The sequence below is a fragment of the Ovis canadensis genome, chromosome 16 (genome assembly GCF_042477335.2).
Source record: "Ovis canadensis isolate MfBH-ARS-UI-01 breed Bighorn chromosome 16, ARS-UI_OviCan_v2, whole genome shotgun sequence".
NCBI lineage: Eukaryota > Metazoa > Chordata > Mammalia > Artiodactyla > Bovidae > Ovis > Ovis canadensis.
Window position 1 is genome coordinate 20,771,745 of NC_091260.1, and position 17,172 is coordinate 20,788,916.

Here is a 17,172-nt window from a genome sequence, read left to right on the forward strand (position 1 = left end):
ATAAACAGATCAATCAATCTTAATTTTCTTAATTAGTAAAAAAATAAAAATGAGAGGACAAAAAGGTCAGAGATGCGGCTGGGGGTCAGATGAAGGGATCTGACCCTGTGAAGAAGAAAGGAGTCGCAACTGATGAAGCATGTGCCATCACGCCAGTAAACTGACTGCTGACATGGAAGGGCAGCGAAGCAAAGTCGCTCAGTCATGTCCGACACTTTGCGACCCCATGGACTGTAGCCTACCAGGTTCCTCCGTCCATGGGATTTTCCAAGCAAGGATATTGGAGTGGGGTGCTGTTTCCTTCTCCAGAAGATCTTCCCAACCCATGACTGAACCCGGGTTTCCTGCATTGTAGGCAGATGCTTTACCATCTAAGCCACCAGGGAAGTCACGGAGGCAAGCCATTAACAATCCACAAACAATCCTTTCTGCAAACTTCCAAAAATTTAGCAAAGTAAATCACAGCTAGACTGCTGGATGCTATTTTTTAAATGAACAGACTTTATTTTTTAGAGTAGCTTTATTCTTTTTGCTTGATGCTACATCAAGTCCCATAAAAGAAAGAGATCAAGTCCCCAAGGAAAGCAACATTCAAACATGCAATGAAACTGGCATCTTACAGACAATGTGTGAATGGATACATTCACATTTTCAATCATTTTCTGGCAATTTAATGAAGAACTTTACATATAATCTTCCCCTGCTCTTCACCTCCCTTTGTACTCCCATGCCACTTCCAAAATGTTTCCTGAATTCTGGTCACCAAAGTGCCACAAAATGTATTTCATCTGCCTGGGCCTGAATTCTCTTGCACTGAGTTCTTCTTTCATTCCACAAATATTTACTAAGCCCCTACTATGCACAGGCAATATCCCAGGCACTACAGACATAGCAGAGGACAACATCAACAGACAAAAACCCACCCCTCATAGAATTTATAATCTGGTAAAGGAGACAGATAATAAAATTGATACAGAGAACAGAGAGCAAGTTAGATGATGTGAAATGCTATAGTGGGATGAGAAAGAGGAAAGGGGGACAGGCAATAAGCCAAGAAAAGGGTTGTCGGGAAAGGCCTAACTAAGGGGTGCTATCTGAGCAGACCTGTAGGAGGTGAGGGGGCAAACCACTCGGCTGCCTGTGGCAAGACTGCTGCAGGCAGGGGGATATGCAGGAGAGCCCACAGGCAGGAGTGCGCCTGGAGCCTGGCATGCTGGAAGAACAGCAAAGATGCCAGAGGGACTGAACTGGAGGAGTCGGGGAGGGAACAGGAGGAGAGACCATGGGGGCCATGGAGCCATTTTCAGGGCTCTGGCTGTCCCAGGGGATGACAGGAAGCGTCAAGAGGATCTGGAACACAGGGATCAATGCCTTGACAAACGCTCTCAGACTGAGGTTTTGAGAACTATACTTTCTAAAGTAAATGCACAAGGGAACCAGTTGCAAAGCCATTGAGATGGCAGCTTTAGACCAAGTTGCTAACAGTGCCAGGTGTGAGAAGTGGCTGGATCTAAATATTAATATATTTTGAAGCTAGAGCCAAGAGTCATGTTGAAGGCTTGGATGTGGGAATAATTTTGGCACAAGCATTTGGCTGGAAGGATGGGACTGCCATTAACTGAGAGGGTCAGCTTGTAGGTGGGCACAAAGGGGAGTGAGAAGAGCTCCAGGGGGGTCACATAATATTTGTGACACTGTTTAGACATCCAAGTGGAGACGTCAGTAGGCAGTAAGGTACGCAAGCCTGTTTGGGGAAAGACTATCACACGTGGACAAAAAGTATGAGTCAGCCATCACGGGTCACTGCTTGCTAATGGAACCACACAGAGACATAAAAACAGACATCTGTGTGCACACACTGAGCGACAGCACTACTCTCAGGATGCTTATCCTCACAGGAGGTGAAACATAAAGACAGCCCACGTCTCAGGATGCTTATTCTCGCGAGAGGTGAAGCGTGAAGACAGCCCACGTGGGGCCCAAGAACTTACTGGCGCACTGGAATGACTCTTTCCCCAGGAGCGTTTTATCGCAAACCAAGCACTGCAGAACCCCAGAGAACGTTCCAGGGACAAACTGATGTCGGGTCAGTTTCTCTTTGTCTTTGGCATCTTTGCCTTTTGTCTTTAGGTATGGCAGCAGCAGCAAGGTGGGGAAAAAACAAAAAAAGAGAAATGCTCAGAGCCAGCCAGCCAACGCACAGAAGTCATACAAAGTCTTTACGTGTTCTATCAGGATTGAAGGACTGCACAACAAGAGATACGATAATGCCACAATGTAACATCTACCAGGATGAAGTGGTCTCTGCATTTCCAATGACTTCGAAAATACCCCACAAGAAATACAGAGATGTTTCAATGTGTGTTTATAAAATCTATGGTAAGGGAATTTAAAGGGAAAGTGCAAACTATACTTAATTGCTCAGAAGCTGAGCCATTCATACTTTTTAGACAGTAGGCATAAAACCTTAATTACCTTCGATTTATTCCGAGGGCTGGTCATCCTATTCATGAGGAAGCTAAAAGTTCGGCTCACTTTGTATTTTTCAGATTCTGATTTGGCAGGTATGATGTATTTATCCCATTCTTCTTCCTGAATTCTACAAAAGAGAAGCTGTTATCACAGCTTATAAAACTTATCAGAGGTAGCAAAAAAACCAGGAGTCATACATACATATGTGTGTGCACAGACAAATACACAGATGTATTTTACACATATATTTTTGTGTATATATATTATACATATATTTAAACATATGTGTTTTTTTCAGCCTTTAATGGTTATTCTAAAGCTAAGAACAGAAACTATCAAAAATGCATCTTATATTTATTTGAACAGGCATATGATAAAGCAACTATCTCACAATGAATGCTAACAATTACAGAATCTAGGTGGTGGAAATAGGTATTCTAGTATATAATTCTTTCAGCTTTTCTGAATACTTTAAAATTTTTTATATTAAAATATTGGAGAAATAAAGGAAACTCTAGAATCCCAACTTTATTCTGAAACCGTTCATCTCCCTGTTTGCCATGCTAATAGCATTTTTCCAGCACCTAGACACCAAATAACTAATGACATGAAACTGGGATTTTATGTTTGGAACAGAGAGAGAATACTCAGAAGACACACATTTGTTCGTCCGTATAGCCTGAGAAACAGACCATCTGCCTCAGGGTCCCGTCTCTCCCACTCAGTCAGGTTTTCTGCAACCTGAGATTCTCTCTGTTGGAAAGGAGAAAAGACTACAGAAACTCCCTCAAAATAAGAGGCAAGCTAGAGGTAACTGTACCCAGTCTTTGAACACACTGAGTATCATTTATTTTCCACTAGTCCACAGAATCACTCTTTAGGAGGAAAAAAAATGGTCCCAGCTATGAAAATAAAATTTCCCTGGAACTTTCTTATTTTCCCAGAACTGTCTCTGATCTTCTGATATTTCTAATCTTATCACAGAGAGAGAAAGCATGAATATATTAAAGATCAAGCAGATAACATTTCTGCAGACTATTTCCATAATGAACATTTCATAACCAATGTCTCTCTATTCCCCTCAGACTTCTCATTTGTCAGTGTTAGTGGCTAATACATTCATCTCTGGGAAATACTTTTCAAAAGCAAGCATACTATAGATATGTATGAAATGTAAAATGACATCTTTCTAGGACTTCAATTTTTCCTATCTAAACAAAGACTAAATTATTTCTAAGGTTCTTTCTCATACTTAAATATAACATGTAATTACCTGGTACACATTAAACAAAACTAAGTTATTTGACCTTTCTATTAGACTTGAGAATTCCTATCTATGAATGCATTTAAAATAAATAAGGAATACTTCAGACCTACCTCTTGGTCCTGCAGGACAGTGTGTGTCCTGCCACTGAAACCCTGCAGTTAGTGACACTGGGTTTGCTACTTACAGAAAATAGTTTAAAAGGTAAACAGAAATGAAGTGTCTTACAACTACTCAGAACAACACGAGGAACCCAGGCCCTCTTATTTTCCTTCTACTTTCACAGCCACCTTCTCAGATAACTCACTGGTTAATATATCCATGAATTTCTACACCTCTTGTGTTTTAAGCATTCTACTTTGCAAAACTCTTGGAATAACATGGAATGGAGAAAAAGGTACTTTTGAAAGCTGAAAAAAAATCCTCTCTGGAACACCTTTTGGGACCCCATCAAAAGCCATCCAATATCTAAGAGAAGAACAATATGGGAGGAGATCTAACTCTTGGAACTAAAGAATAAGGTCAATGTGAATTCTGAAGTTAAGAAGTCCTCTCTCCTACTTCACAGCAGAAACACAACACTCTCTCAAATAAAAGAAAATGTATTCTTGTTTACCTGATTCTACTCCAAATTCCTTCCCATGCTACAGAAAACTGCATCAAGAGCAATGTTACAGCTTTGTTTCAAAATCTATCAGTTCAGTTCAGTCGCTCAGTCCTGTCCGACTCTTTGCGACCCCATGAATCGCAGCACACCAGGCCTCCCTGTCCATCACCATCTCCCGGAGTTCACTCAAACTCATGTCCATCAAGTCGGTGACACCCGCCAGCCATCTCATCCTCTGTCGTCCCCTTCTCCTCCTGCCCCCAATCCCTCCCAGCATCAGAGTCTATTTCAATGAGTCAAAGCCTATATGTGCTTCTAATTTACCAAATATCCTATATGGGAGAGAGTGATGGGCAGGGAAGCCTGGTGTGCTACAGTCCACGGGGTCACAAAGAGCCGGACACGATTTAATAACTGAAAAACAACAACATGTACTTCTTCTAAAAATGACATAAAATTATCTTTAATCTTTAAATTCAAAGGCTGAGAAGAACCAAGATGTGACAAAGTAAACCAGAAAATACTGAAACACTAAATATTAGAAACTCTGAATCATCTAAGCTGATAGCGAGTATCACAGACATGACCCACTTTCAGATTATAAGAATGAAAATCACAGTGTAACTTCTGGGCAGATGGAGACGGCTGGTTGATTCCATGTTTCAAATCTAATTTAGCTATGTGGTATTCACTTACACAACAATTAGGTACTTTAGAGAAGAACTCAGAGGAAAAAATCCTCAACTGATTTCATAACAGAAAGTAAACAGCCTTCAATTTATCGAAATCTGTAAAAAATTTAAACTCTTTCCACATCCCAGAACAAGAATGCCTAACTCTATTATTGATTTGATGACCAATAAGATTACCCGCAATACAGTTTTATAAGCCCCATTCTTCAGAGAATCTTGATATTACCTTTTTAATAGATAAACAGATATTTCAAGTATCTTAATAATATGGATATAGCCTCAATATCTTAATTCCTAACCTATTTGTTTTTTTTTTAGAACTGGGCATCTAAGTGTTTAAAAAGCTCCAGTTATCCAAATTGAAAATTGACAGAGCTGAGACTTCAATTTCAAACACTCAGAAAATCAGGTTTTTTTTTAATAAAAGGTAATAGATCAATCAGATTTAAGATGGATGGTGGCAATAAAATAACTGAGTCATAGCATATAATCCTAAGAACTTGGGACAGATGAAGTGTCTGCTCCTACAGGAATGAGCCTGCAAGGTCCAAAATGAGCCCCAGCCCCCCACCCCGCCCCCGCTTTTACCTGGCTGAACTCTTTTCCAGAAACTAAGTGATCAACATAAATAAGGCAAATAAAGAAGGCAAAACCTCAAGTAAATATCTATAACATGACCAAAGCAAAGCATTAGGGTCTAGACAGGTATCATACTGGCATAACCAACAAGCTATCAGGAATACAGTAGGTGAGGTGAAAGGTCTACTCTACTGGATACACCAGGGGATAGGGCTAAGAAAGTTGGATGCTTTCGGGATATAGACCAGAGACAGACCAAAGAATGGCGGGGGGGGGGGGGGGGGGGGGTAGATAAAAAAACAGGAATGAGGAATATGGGAGAAAAAGATGATCCCTATAACATCCCATCCAAGCTAACACTTTTTGTTGTTGTTCAAGCTCTTTTACTTTTTATTTTAAAATTCTAAATTCATTTATTTTTTAATCGAAGGATAAATGCTTTACAGAACTGTGTTGGTCTCTGCCAAATATCATTATGAATCAGCCAGAGGTATACATGTGTCCCCTCCCTCTTGAACCTCCCTCCCCCCTCCCTCCCCATCCCATCCCTCCAGGTTGTTAACTGAACTCTGATTTGAGTTCCCTGAGTCATAAAGCAAATTCCCACTGGCGATCTATTTTACATATGATTATGTAAGTTTCCATGTTACTTTCTCCATACATCTCACCTTCTCTTTCCTCCCTGCTGCCCCATGTCCATGAGTCTGTTCTCTGTCTGTATCTCCATTCAAGCTAACACATTTTATAAGTCAGTACTTAACTGACTCTGACATTGGCTCTCTCAGTCTTAAATTCCTCTCCTGATAGAAAATATTTTTGATTTAAAAAAAAATCTTTATAATCAGTCCATTACTTCTTCAATTGTTAAAAAGATGGCAAGGAGAAGACGGCTAATCACAATGATGACCAGGATGATGAACATTCCAGAAGCAGTCAGGAAATAATTTAAATAAGTAATAAACGCAAATCATCTAAAATGGTGCCGGGCACATGAAAACTCCCAACAACAGTTATTGCTCTCTACTGTCATCATCGTCACTGTCCTGATGCCATCCTCATCGGCCTATGCTTAAATGGCATTCTAAGTCTGTCTCTGTTTCAAAATTTCTATTCTGATTTCCAAAAAAGAAGAAAGGAACAAAGGAGATTTCTTTTTCTTCTTCATACTTACAGTCCAACATGTAAAGCAAAATAGTCCATTCTGATCTATATAGTAAAAGATCTCAGAGTTTGAGCTTTAATAGCACCCAAATTAAAACTATTTTCTTCCTTCTCATATGGTCTCTCAAAGTCAAACATTTGTGCCATGTCTGACATAACCCCAAGGCTATTTCACAGTGTGACTCATGGTTAGTTTCTCAAGACCCACAGAACACAGTGGTCCAGTCTGCTGGCTCATCAGCTGCCCAAGGTTAACTCCAAGGACAGTTTTACCTTCTAGGGGAAAGAGCAGCTTAGGGCGTACAGCTTTCAAATCTGCATATTAATCACAAAGTTGATAACGTTCAAAGCGTTTTCTGTATCATTTATTCTTTGTTTCAAACTTAACACTTCTAAACAAGACTCCATGATAACAGACAGCAGGGATGTTGGGTACTTTCTGTAGCTGGCACCGGGGGCCTGTTATCACACAGCAGTCTTCCTGTTGTGGTGGACAGACCTCGTGAGAACCTGATGCCTTTCTAAACCAGGTGGTCTCACACTGCTCCCCATGGTCCTGTGCATGGAAGTGTTTGGCTTTGAAAATAACCCCAGCCTACCGTGTCCCCAGTCCTGGGCCCTGCTCATCCAGGGGCTGGAAGGAGCAGCTGGCACGCGTACACCCACACAGATCACAAAGGGAGCAAAACCTCAAGCAGGTTCCTTATGCAAAATCTCTCACAAACTACTGAACAGGTATCGAAAACGATGGCTAAACATTTCCAGAGATGGATCAAACAGTGCCTCAGGAAATCTGAAAGAGTTAAAATACCTGTTTTCTCTTGGTGGCTCCGGCAAGCTGTAAGCTCTTTGCTCTACAAGACACAGAATAATAAAATGAAAAGAAGGCAGACGAACGAGCAGTCATGTGTTAGTCTGAAGCGCACACAATGCATTCAACTCTACGTTATCATTATACATACCACCAGTTAACAAATAACAAGCAAACAAGTTATTCTGTATAACTAGGGCACTGCTCCAGACATCTTTATCACTTTCCCTAATTTGGAGAAAATGGAGAAGAGGCCAAAACATGACAACATTTAATGATTTTATGAACTAAGTTAGCATTTTCAGAAGGATGGGAAACCAGTTCTATCTTTCTCAGTATCTCTCACTAGGGCTTCATCCCCTATTCTTTTAAAAAAAAAAACCTTTTTATTTTATATTGGAACACATCAATTAACGATGTTGTGATAGTTCAGGTAGACAGCAAAGGGACTCAGCCATACATATACATATCCATTCTCCCCCAAATTTCCCTCCTATCCATTCCTTATTCTTACCACTCGTTTTCCAACATAATACAGAATCAATAAATATCTTAGTGGCTTTTTCACAAAGCTTAAAAGGAAAGTCTTGAAAGCCAGCCTAAGGGAGAGTCTGTTTTAATATACCTGTAATGCCTTCACAGAGCAGTCAGTTTGGAGATGTGCTTTGCGGCTTATGGGAAGGGGAGAGTCCCTCCCCCACCAGGCTTGGGGGTGGGAGAGTAGAAAGGGGAGATTCTTGCAAGCAGCTTAGCACCAGCTTGTTTGCCCAGCTGGAGTATCTACTACAGGGATGGAGCAGAGACACGGATGCACACAGTGAGAGAGACTGAAGGAGGGGCGGCCTGCTGTGGAACGCAATCCACACGCCAGGGACAGGCCCTTTTCCATCCGGGAGAGTGAAGAGGGACAGCGAGGTTGCAAAGGGAAACGGGCCAGATGGACATGGAGGAAAACTAAGAAAAACATGTCCTCTGAGATGTGGAATTCCAGTGCTGAACCCAAGACTATCTTGTAGGTAGTAGAAAACCTACTATGAAGAATCTGAAGACTTTTATTTTCTTCCCATTAAATATTCTGCAAATTAAGTCATGGGCAGAAAGCATTATTCTTATTGTACACAGACTGAGATGTCAGGAGAATAAGCCATATAGCCAAGATAATCAAGCTAATAAAGTAACAGAATCAGACTCAGGCAACTGGACAAAGTCTAATAGGATTCCATCCATCAGAGCACAATAATGTTCAAAAGTACACTCACTTCACTTCTTAAATTCTTAAATGTAGAGCACTTTTGTCTGTCTTAGTGATGCTGTAATTGTCATTTCAACATTGAGAATATTCCTTTTTATCTAAACCCATGAACTACCAAAGGGAATTATAGTGAATTTTGTTTCATGTATAAAGCATTAAATAATAAAGTTGCCACCACTGTACTCTGGACTCAAAAAAACAGAACCAAAAAAAAAAAAAAAAGCAGGAGAAATTATCATAAGTAACACTTTAGAAATGATAAGGAAGACACAACATTACAAATAAGTATAAAAAAAACTGAAAGACCATCCTATCTTTGTATATCTATATTATAGCTCATGTACAGGAGTTTTCTACTGAGGAAAAGGAAACTTGCACTCTGCTCAAATACAAAAAAATTTAGAGCTACTCAAAGCTCATTGATTGAGAATTTATAAGAACACAAATGTCAATTTACCTCTGATTAAGCAGACTGAACAATGAAACATTAGAACACATCTTTGAATCTGTCAAGCTTTCACACACACACACACAGAGTTAAAATTAGTTCTTTTTCCTTAAGAGTTAATTTACTCTTTGCAGTCCTATGATTTTGACTGACCTAAATGTTATCAACCCAAATGTTTGCTACCATAGAAGAATATCCATTGGAATCTTTGTACATTTAGTGTGTAACCTCAACCTAAATTGCCTGTTTGTAATTCTTACCTCTGGAGAGTATCAAACTTCATTCAACTGCCCTATTTTTAAACATACTGTCTAAAGACAAGCTTTTATTCACAGAAAAAAACAGGGAATTAATTTCAGTTTCTTATTCTTTCTAATTCAAATGCAAAGATTTAAGGAATGTATGGAAAGCAAAAATACCCTTCCTTATTCATTAAAGAACTCATAAATCAGGGCTCTTTCCCTTACAAACTTCAATTTTTCTCTCAGTCATCTGAGATTTCAAACATCGTAACTGTCAGAACAATCAGAGATACTAGAGACAAAAAGCCAAAGGTACCATTTTGCACAATGCACAGAAAACTTCAGTGTTTTCCAAAGAGTTACAGCACAAAGTTAATTCGCCATCTCTAAGACTAACAGTGAAAAGGTATCAAAGCAGCCATTAAAAGGAATCCCAACCTAAGCTAAGGTCAGGGGGACCTGGAGATCCTAGAAAGACTTATGGTATTAAAAAAAAAATCCAGGGCAAATTCAATCCGCCTTCTACTCCTGTCCCCTCAAGGTAGTTGTATCCTTGCTTTTCCTTGGTCCTTTCTCTCCATCTTTTCATTCTAAAAATGAAAACTGACACTTGTATCAGTGTTGTTTTCTCTGCTTCAGAAAAGGACGTCTCAGGAAGAAAAAGGAAAAAAAAATGCCTTGCAGCATTTGTTTTGTATTTTATGCATTTTGTCTAGTATATTCATTCAGCAAATATTGATTGAACATCTCCATTCATGAGTCATTGCTTCAGAATGGCAAGTCCAAGCATAAAGATTATGCTTTCAATACTGCTCCACATAGCATAAAAATGCAAAATAATGGCAATGCAACAAAGCAAGAATAAGAAAAAAGGAAAGAAAAAAGGAGTAAAATAAGTTCTATTTTAAATAGTCCAAATATTGAGAATACTTAAGCACATCTCTTGCTTCCTGAGTCCTCTAAGACTCTAAAGGATAGTAAACCAAAAAAAGGCATTATCTGATATACCGACAAAAAAACTGTAATAATACTATATACTACCAACAAGTCCATTCTGAAGGAGATCAATCCTGGGATTTCTTTGGAAGGAATGATGCTAAAGCTGAAACTCCAGTACTTTGGCCACCTCATGCCAAGAGTTGACTCATTGGAAAAGACTTTGATGCTGGGAGGAATTGAGGGCAGGAGAAGAAGGGGAAGACAGAGGATGAGATGGCTGGATGGCATCACTGACTCGATGGACATGAATCTGAGTGAACTCCGGGAGTTGGTGATGGACAGGGAGGCCTGGCGTGCTGCGATTCATAGGGTCACAAAGAGTCGGACACGACTGAGCGACTGAATTGAACTATAGACTGACATTAATACTTCCAAATAACACCTTTAAATGTAATTATTACATAATACACTATAAACAGGAAGTATTAAATAATCACACTGCAGAATTAAGCTAACAGTTGGGGTAGTAGCTAAGAGGGACTACAAGGGCAGCTCTGAGTTGCCTACAGCTTCTACTTATTGATCTGAATTCACTTTTGAAAATTCATCAAGCTACATGCTTATAATATGCGCTTCCTTCTGTATCAGTTCAGTTCAGTTCAGTCACTTAGTCATGGCCGACTTTTTGCAACCCCATGGACTGCAGCACGCCAGGCCTCCCTGTCCATAACCAACTCCTGGAGTTTGCTCAAACTCATGTCCATCAAGTCGGTGATGCCATCCAACCATCTCATCCTCTGTCGTCCCCTTCTCCTCCCACCTTCAATCTTTCCCAGCATCACGGTCTTTTCCAATGACTCAGTTCTTGGCATCAGGTGGCCAAAGTATTGGAGTTTCAGCTTCAGGATCAGTCCTTCCAATGAATATTAAGGACTGATTTCCCTTAGGATGGACTGGTTTGATCTCCTTGCAGTCCAAGGGACTCTCAAGAGTCTTCTCCAACACCACAGTTCAAAAGCATCAATTCTCTGTAGGTATACTGTATTTTAATTAAAATTTGATTGTATAAAAGTTTATAATTGTTTACATGGGCCACAAAAAATACTGTTTGAGATATACCTATTTGTGTTTCAAGTATGTTCTGTTATTTTTACTTGCTAAAGTTCCTTATTAAATAAAGAAATGAAGATAATCCATTTTGCAATGCTTTGCCTCTGGGGAGGGTTATTTCAGCACTAATTTACTTAAATAAAATTCTCTAAAGTCCTCACAATAAGGAACCTAGAATAAATTCTAGTTTACACTGCCTTTTAGGAAAACATTTTATTAAAAAAATAAGGCAGCAGAGAGGTGTGTACATATTTGTGATTTCATCAAAATAAAATTTATGCTTTATGTGATATCCAGTGAGCTGAAGGTTTTGCTAAGTTTAGAAAACTCAATAGTGAAAATGAAATTTAGAATACTTGCCTGCTCCTCTTATATGTTTTATGTACTTTTACTAGCTGAAAATCCACTCTGGAAAAGAATGCTTTCACAGCCAAATGGTAAATAATGCTTACCTTCAACTGAATTACACACCGTAAAATCACGGATCAATCGAGTTTTTCCTAAAGAAATTTTGGGTGATGAGCAGGAATACGAACGTGAACGGATTCCAGAAAACAATGATTCCTAAAAGAAATCATAACAAAGCTTCTTTAAAAATTCTATAGAAGATTTGAAAGTATGCACTCATTATCAACGATACTAAATCAGGACCTTTACAAAAATGATCCAACTTGAATATTTCTGATATAATCTTATTAACGATTTGTTTCTGTTTGTCTCTCACTCACAACTCTAAAACATGCTATTGTTTTTTGAATGCTTTAGTAAACTTGAGCTCTGGGAATAGTTCCTATACACTTTATACAAGTATATAGGATATACTTAGGATACAAGTATGACATTCTAACCATGTTGGTTAAAAGTGAAAAATAAAGTCACGTGATTTTCTCTGCATATTCAACAAATCTGACTGGTTTTTGACCTGAGTTGTCATTTATTTTTATAATTTTAAACTATAGCATTTAAGCAAAATTCCACATGAACTGAGATCTATATACATAACAATTATTAGAAGGTAGAGAAACAGTCACCTAAAATTATGTTTTTAAAAGTTAATGGCTATTTCCTGAGGGCTTCCCTGGCAGCTCATATGGCAAAGAATCTGCCTACCATACAGAAAACCAGGGTTTGATCCCTGGGTTGGGAAGATCCTCTGGAGAAGAGAATGGCTACTCACTCCAGTATTCTTGCCTGCAGAATTCCACAGACAGAGGAGCCTGATGGGCTACAGTCCATGAGATCACAGAATCGGACATGACTGAGTGACTAACACACAAAGGCTATTTGTAATATTAGCTGCAGCCTCCAAAAAAGAATGCATCAGAGCATTATACAAATCCTTCTAGTCTTTGCTCATCTTTCAACAGATCTTCCATTCAGCACTTCCTGAGATTTTGTTTCAATTATCACTGATTTATATAGTTTAAATTTACCCCTTTTAAGTGACCTGCTGTTTTCTTCCTGTTTGCCCAACCACCCATTATTTCTATCATTATTTTGGCAACATATGTGAAAGTGCAAGAAGGCAAGATAATAAAAACATGTTTTTCTTGCATGTTCTAGAAATCTTACATGAATATGCAACAGAATGTCACTAAAGCCGTTTACAGCACCCAAACCCATCCAACAGAGACCATGTGGACTTAGGACTGATGCTCATCTCGCATTAACTATTAAGATACCACTTAAGGTTAGAGGTAAAAGAAAGTGCTGCAAAATGTATTACTAAAATTAAGGCATCAGCAACAGCCCTTTAGAAGCACTATTTTCTTTTGTTCTCCATAAGTAAAAGCACATGGTTGCCTTAGGCTCGTGGTTTAGTTGAAGAGCCTGGAGGAAAGTTGAAAATAGAAGCCTAACCTTGCTTTGGATGGCCTTGACCCATGGCTCCATCACTTTCTTATTGGGAAAGACCCAGTGGGCCTGGCGGTCCAAAAGGCCAACCTAAGTTATCCCCTAACAGTGAGTTGGCCAGAAAGGGCCCTAGCCAAGTGCCATCCTCTGCACTGAAGTCATGCATGGTAATCATTTTTCCTAACAATAGGAATTTGAAAACCATCCAGAATTCCTTGGCAAAAAGTTATACAGGGTAATTACAAAGGCAAGGCAAGCCATAATTTATAGGACAGATTCTTCTTAAAAGTGAACAGTATAGAACTATTTCACAAAGAATTACTTTTCCTTCTAAGTAACGATGAGTTTTTCACAGTTCCATTCACATTACAAGTCTGAGAAATAGCTACATGAATAACCATATCTAATTCTTATTATCCAAAAATATCACATGATCTTTAGTTTCAGAAGATGATAATAGCTCTACAGACCTCAGAGCTGAGGGTAGAGGATTCAGGTTCTAGGGTCAGAAGGCCTAGATCTGACTCTATCACCAAGCTTTGGGCAATGTGGACATCTAATCTCTGTAGAACTTTAACAGATCAAAAATTAAAATGAAAATACCACTTTATATCCCAGATGAGTTATGAGAAAATTCTGTGTTTTGTGCATACATGAAGCATGTTTTGCATACTGTAGAGCATACTATAAAAATAAAACACAATCATAACCACCATGTGTTTGCGATAAGAGATGTGAAAGCACAGCACATGTCATTTTACAGTGTTTTACTCAGACACATTGCATTTACAGTAGTAAACTCAATTTAAAAAGAGAACAAGTGGACAACAGAAATAAAACAGAAAACATAGGTCCAAACAGAAAAGGGCTTCCCTGTAACACTGGAAAAGTTTAGTCATTTCAAGAAACCACAATGAAATGAAACTCCAATGTGAAAAAAGACACAAAAGCTGTCTCCTGTGGAAAAACTAAGAGTCTATGGTATTCCAAATGAGTTCATGCAGCTCAACAAATGTTACCTCTGCCTTGGCAATATTATTTACCTCATCTCCAGCACCAAGTAAAATTTTATGTGTGCAAAACAAGCTTGGTCATTTAAACTCACTTCATACTACCAGCCTTCCTCCCATTGCTTAAGGGATGGTGACAGAAAACACTGTATAAAATGGTAACATTTTCCAAAACCATGAAAGATGATCTGCGCTGGTGGGGATTCGTGAAAACAAATCAGCCATTGTATGTCAGGACTATACACATTAGAATGTGAGAGAGTAAGAAGACAGACTCATGAAGTTCATGGGTCTTCAATTTAAAAAACGTTCACACGTGTTACTATAAACATAATTTGTCTTTCAGAAATGAGCAGCTTTAGACAACATACTTTCCAGGCTTTTAATAAACCAAATGAATACTAATAAGAATACCTTCAGCTGCAGACTACTTGATAAAGAAAATGATTCCGTCCTGGAGATATTAAAATCTGATTCAGTGTTGGTCTCAAAAGAGTCCGATTCATCCCCGCTAGTAATGCCAGTTCTCGAGGAACTCTGACACACTGGAGTGTAGCAATTGTGCAGCTGCTCCGAATGGCCCTCTCCTTCACTGTCAGCATCCAGGGCATCAAGGCTGGAACTGCAGCAAAAAGCAAATAAACAACTAAGTCATCAAGTAAGACAGGCACGGCTCTCTATCTCCCTGAATTCAGATTCTCCATTGGTGTCAGCTACAAGGGGCTCTCATTCAATACCTAACAAAATTCACCCTTGTGATTTCTATCATTTTTTTCTCTCCCCTCATCCTGAATAGATCTTCTTAAACGAGATTTTATGTTTCAACCTAGCAAAGTCATTCCAAATTAGTACTATCGTCATTATTTCTGTTTTGTAAATATAATTATTGAGCTTCCCTGGTGGCTCAGATGGTAAAGAATCTGACTGCAATGCAGGAGATCTGGGTTTGAATATTACAAGGCCCAAATAGTTACCCTTCAAATATTAAAAACACAGACAAAACAGAGCCACTGAGCTGTTTAGTGGAGAGGGGGCAGGCTCTGGGGCAATTTACATGTGAAAAATGCAGCGTGGCTTTCTTTCCTTTGCCCCTGGACAAGTCAGGAGGGCAGAAGCACATTAAGACAAGGAGAGGTGTGAAGATCTCATTCCAGAGCTGGTGACAAGAAATGGGTCAGGCACAAGCCAAGTGAGGTTCCAAACATGTCCTGTTCAATTATCAATTTTAGAGATCTGAAAAAATGATTCCTATGAAAACTCCACTTCAGAAGCAGGTGGTGATGCTGCTAACCTACTGCTTTTCTTTCCTCATTTAACTTTGATAACCATAAAATTAAAAGGCAAGAATTTGATCTTGCACCTTTCCAGCTCCTTCCATTCCATCTAAATTTTAAACCACTCAAGCTTTGAGGCTGAGAACTTCCATGCTGCTACTGCTGTTGCTGCTGCTGCGTCACTTCAGTCGTGTCCGACTCTGTGTGACCCCATAGACGGCAGCCCACCAGGGTTCCCCGTCTCTGGGATTCTCCAGGCAAGAACACTGGAGTGGGTTGCCATTTCCTTCTCCAATGCATGAAAGTGAAAAGTGAAAGTGAAGTCGCTCAGTCGTGTCCGACTTCGAGACCCCCATGGACTGCAGCCTACCAGGCTGCTCCATCCATGGGATTTTCCAGGCACTGGAAAATTTTCCAGTACTGGAGTGGGTTGCCGTTGCCTTCTCCGGAGAACCTCCATAGGCATGTTAATATATAATGTATTTTTAAAATGTAGTTTTTCTTTGGCTGTTATACTTCTGGAGCTAAAATTTTAGTAACAACACAACAAATCATCTTGATTTTGAAATAGAACCAGAAACAGACTTCAAAGTTGGTTATTTTCCTTGTCTCTTGTGTCAAAGCAGAGTGACTTTGATGTCCCATCAGTTTAATTTGCAGCCATGACCACACAAGCATCTTTAAAACTATAATTCACACAATAAAAATCTAGAGAAGGTCTTTTATTATCTATCCACTAGACATCACTCTTGGTACCGATACCTGTTAAAGGTTTCTAACCTCCAGCTGTTGTTTATCAGCGCAACCCAGTGATCAGCACGCAGTGACTGCTGCTTACCACTCCTTTCTGAGCAATTAAGTCCCTGTGGAATATTCACTCAGGTACATATTTATATATACTCATATGTGTGTTATTTTATTGTTATTTTGATTCATAATCTTGTGTGTAAAACTGGACACATAATCAAAGGTCTAAGGTTCAACTTGAAACAAACACTGCCCACATCATTGTTTTATTCCTTCCCTACAATGCCCACTCAATGTAACAATTATCTTAAATTTGGGCATTTTTCTCTCCTTCATTCTCATTTGTCACTCTCATGAAGAATCCTCTTCGTTCTCACTACCTAAGGAAAGTAATGCGTGCTTAGTCACTCAGTTGTGTCCAACTCTGCAAGCCTATGAATTATAGCCCGCCAGGCTCCTCTCCAGGGGATCTTCCCCAACCCGGGGCCTGAACCCAGGTCTCTGCATTGCAGGTGGATTCTTTACCATCTGAGCCACCAGGGAAGCCCTAGGATAAAATGAAATCAGTAAAAATGGGCCTAGTCACTCATGAAAATAGACTAAAGGATGAAAGGATAAGAAGCGAAGACAAAGACACAGGGTCTCGCACACACGCGCACACACATAGAAATACGTGCGATCATATCATACACAATAGAACGACTGTTCTA

The 17,172-nt window shown here is 39.4% G+C and overlaps 1 protein-coding gene across 6 annotated transcripts in view; it reads right to left on the minus strand.

The window, feature by feature from the left end:
- ARHGEF28 (Rho guanine nucleotide exchange factor 28) overlaps positions 1 to 17,172 on the minus strand; it is a 346,403-nt gene that overhangs the window by 90,956 nt on the left and 238,275 nt on the right. For all 6 annotated transcript variants that reach the window (XM_069556181.1, XM_069556182.1, XM_069556185.1 and 3 more), the window contains 5 exons: positions 14,856 to 15,063; positions 12,030 to 12,141; positions 7,587 to 7,629; positions 2,476 to 2,599; positions 1,992 to 2,124 (listed from right to left, as the gene is read on the minus strand). In XM_069556181.1, coding sequence (XP_069412282.1) covers positions 1,992 to 2,124; positions 2,476 to 2,599; positions 7,587 to 7,629; positions 12,030 to 12,141; positions 14,856 to 15,063 — 620 coding nt within the window. The remainder of the gene's footprint in view (positions 1 to 1,991; positions 2,125 to 2,475; positions 2,600 to 7,586; positions 7,630 to 12,029; positions 12,142 to 14,855; positions 15,064 to 17,172) is intronic.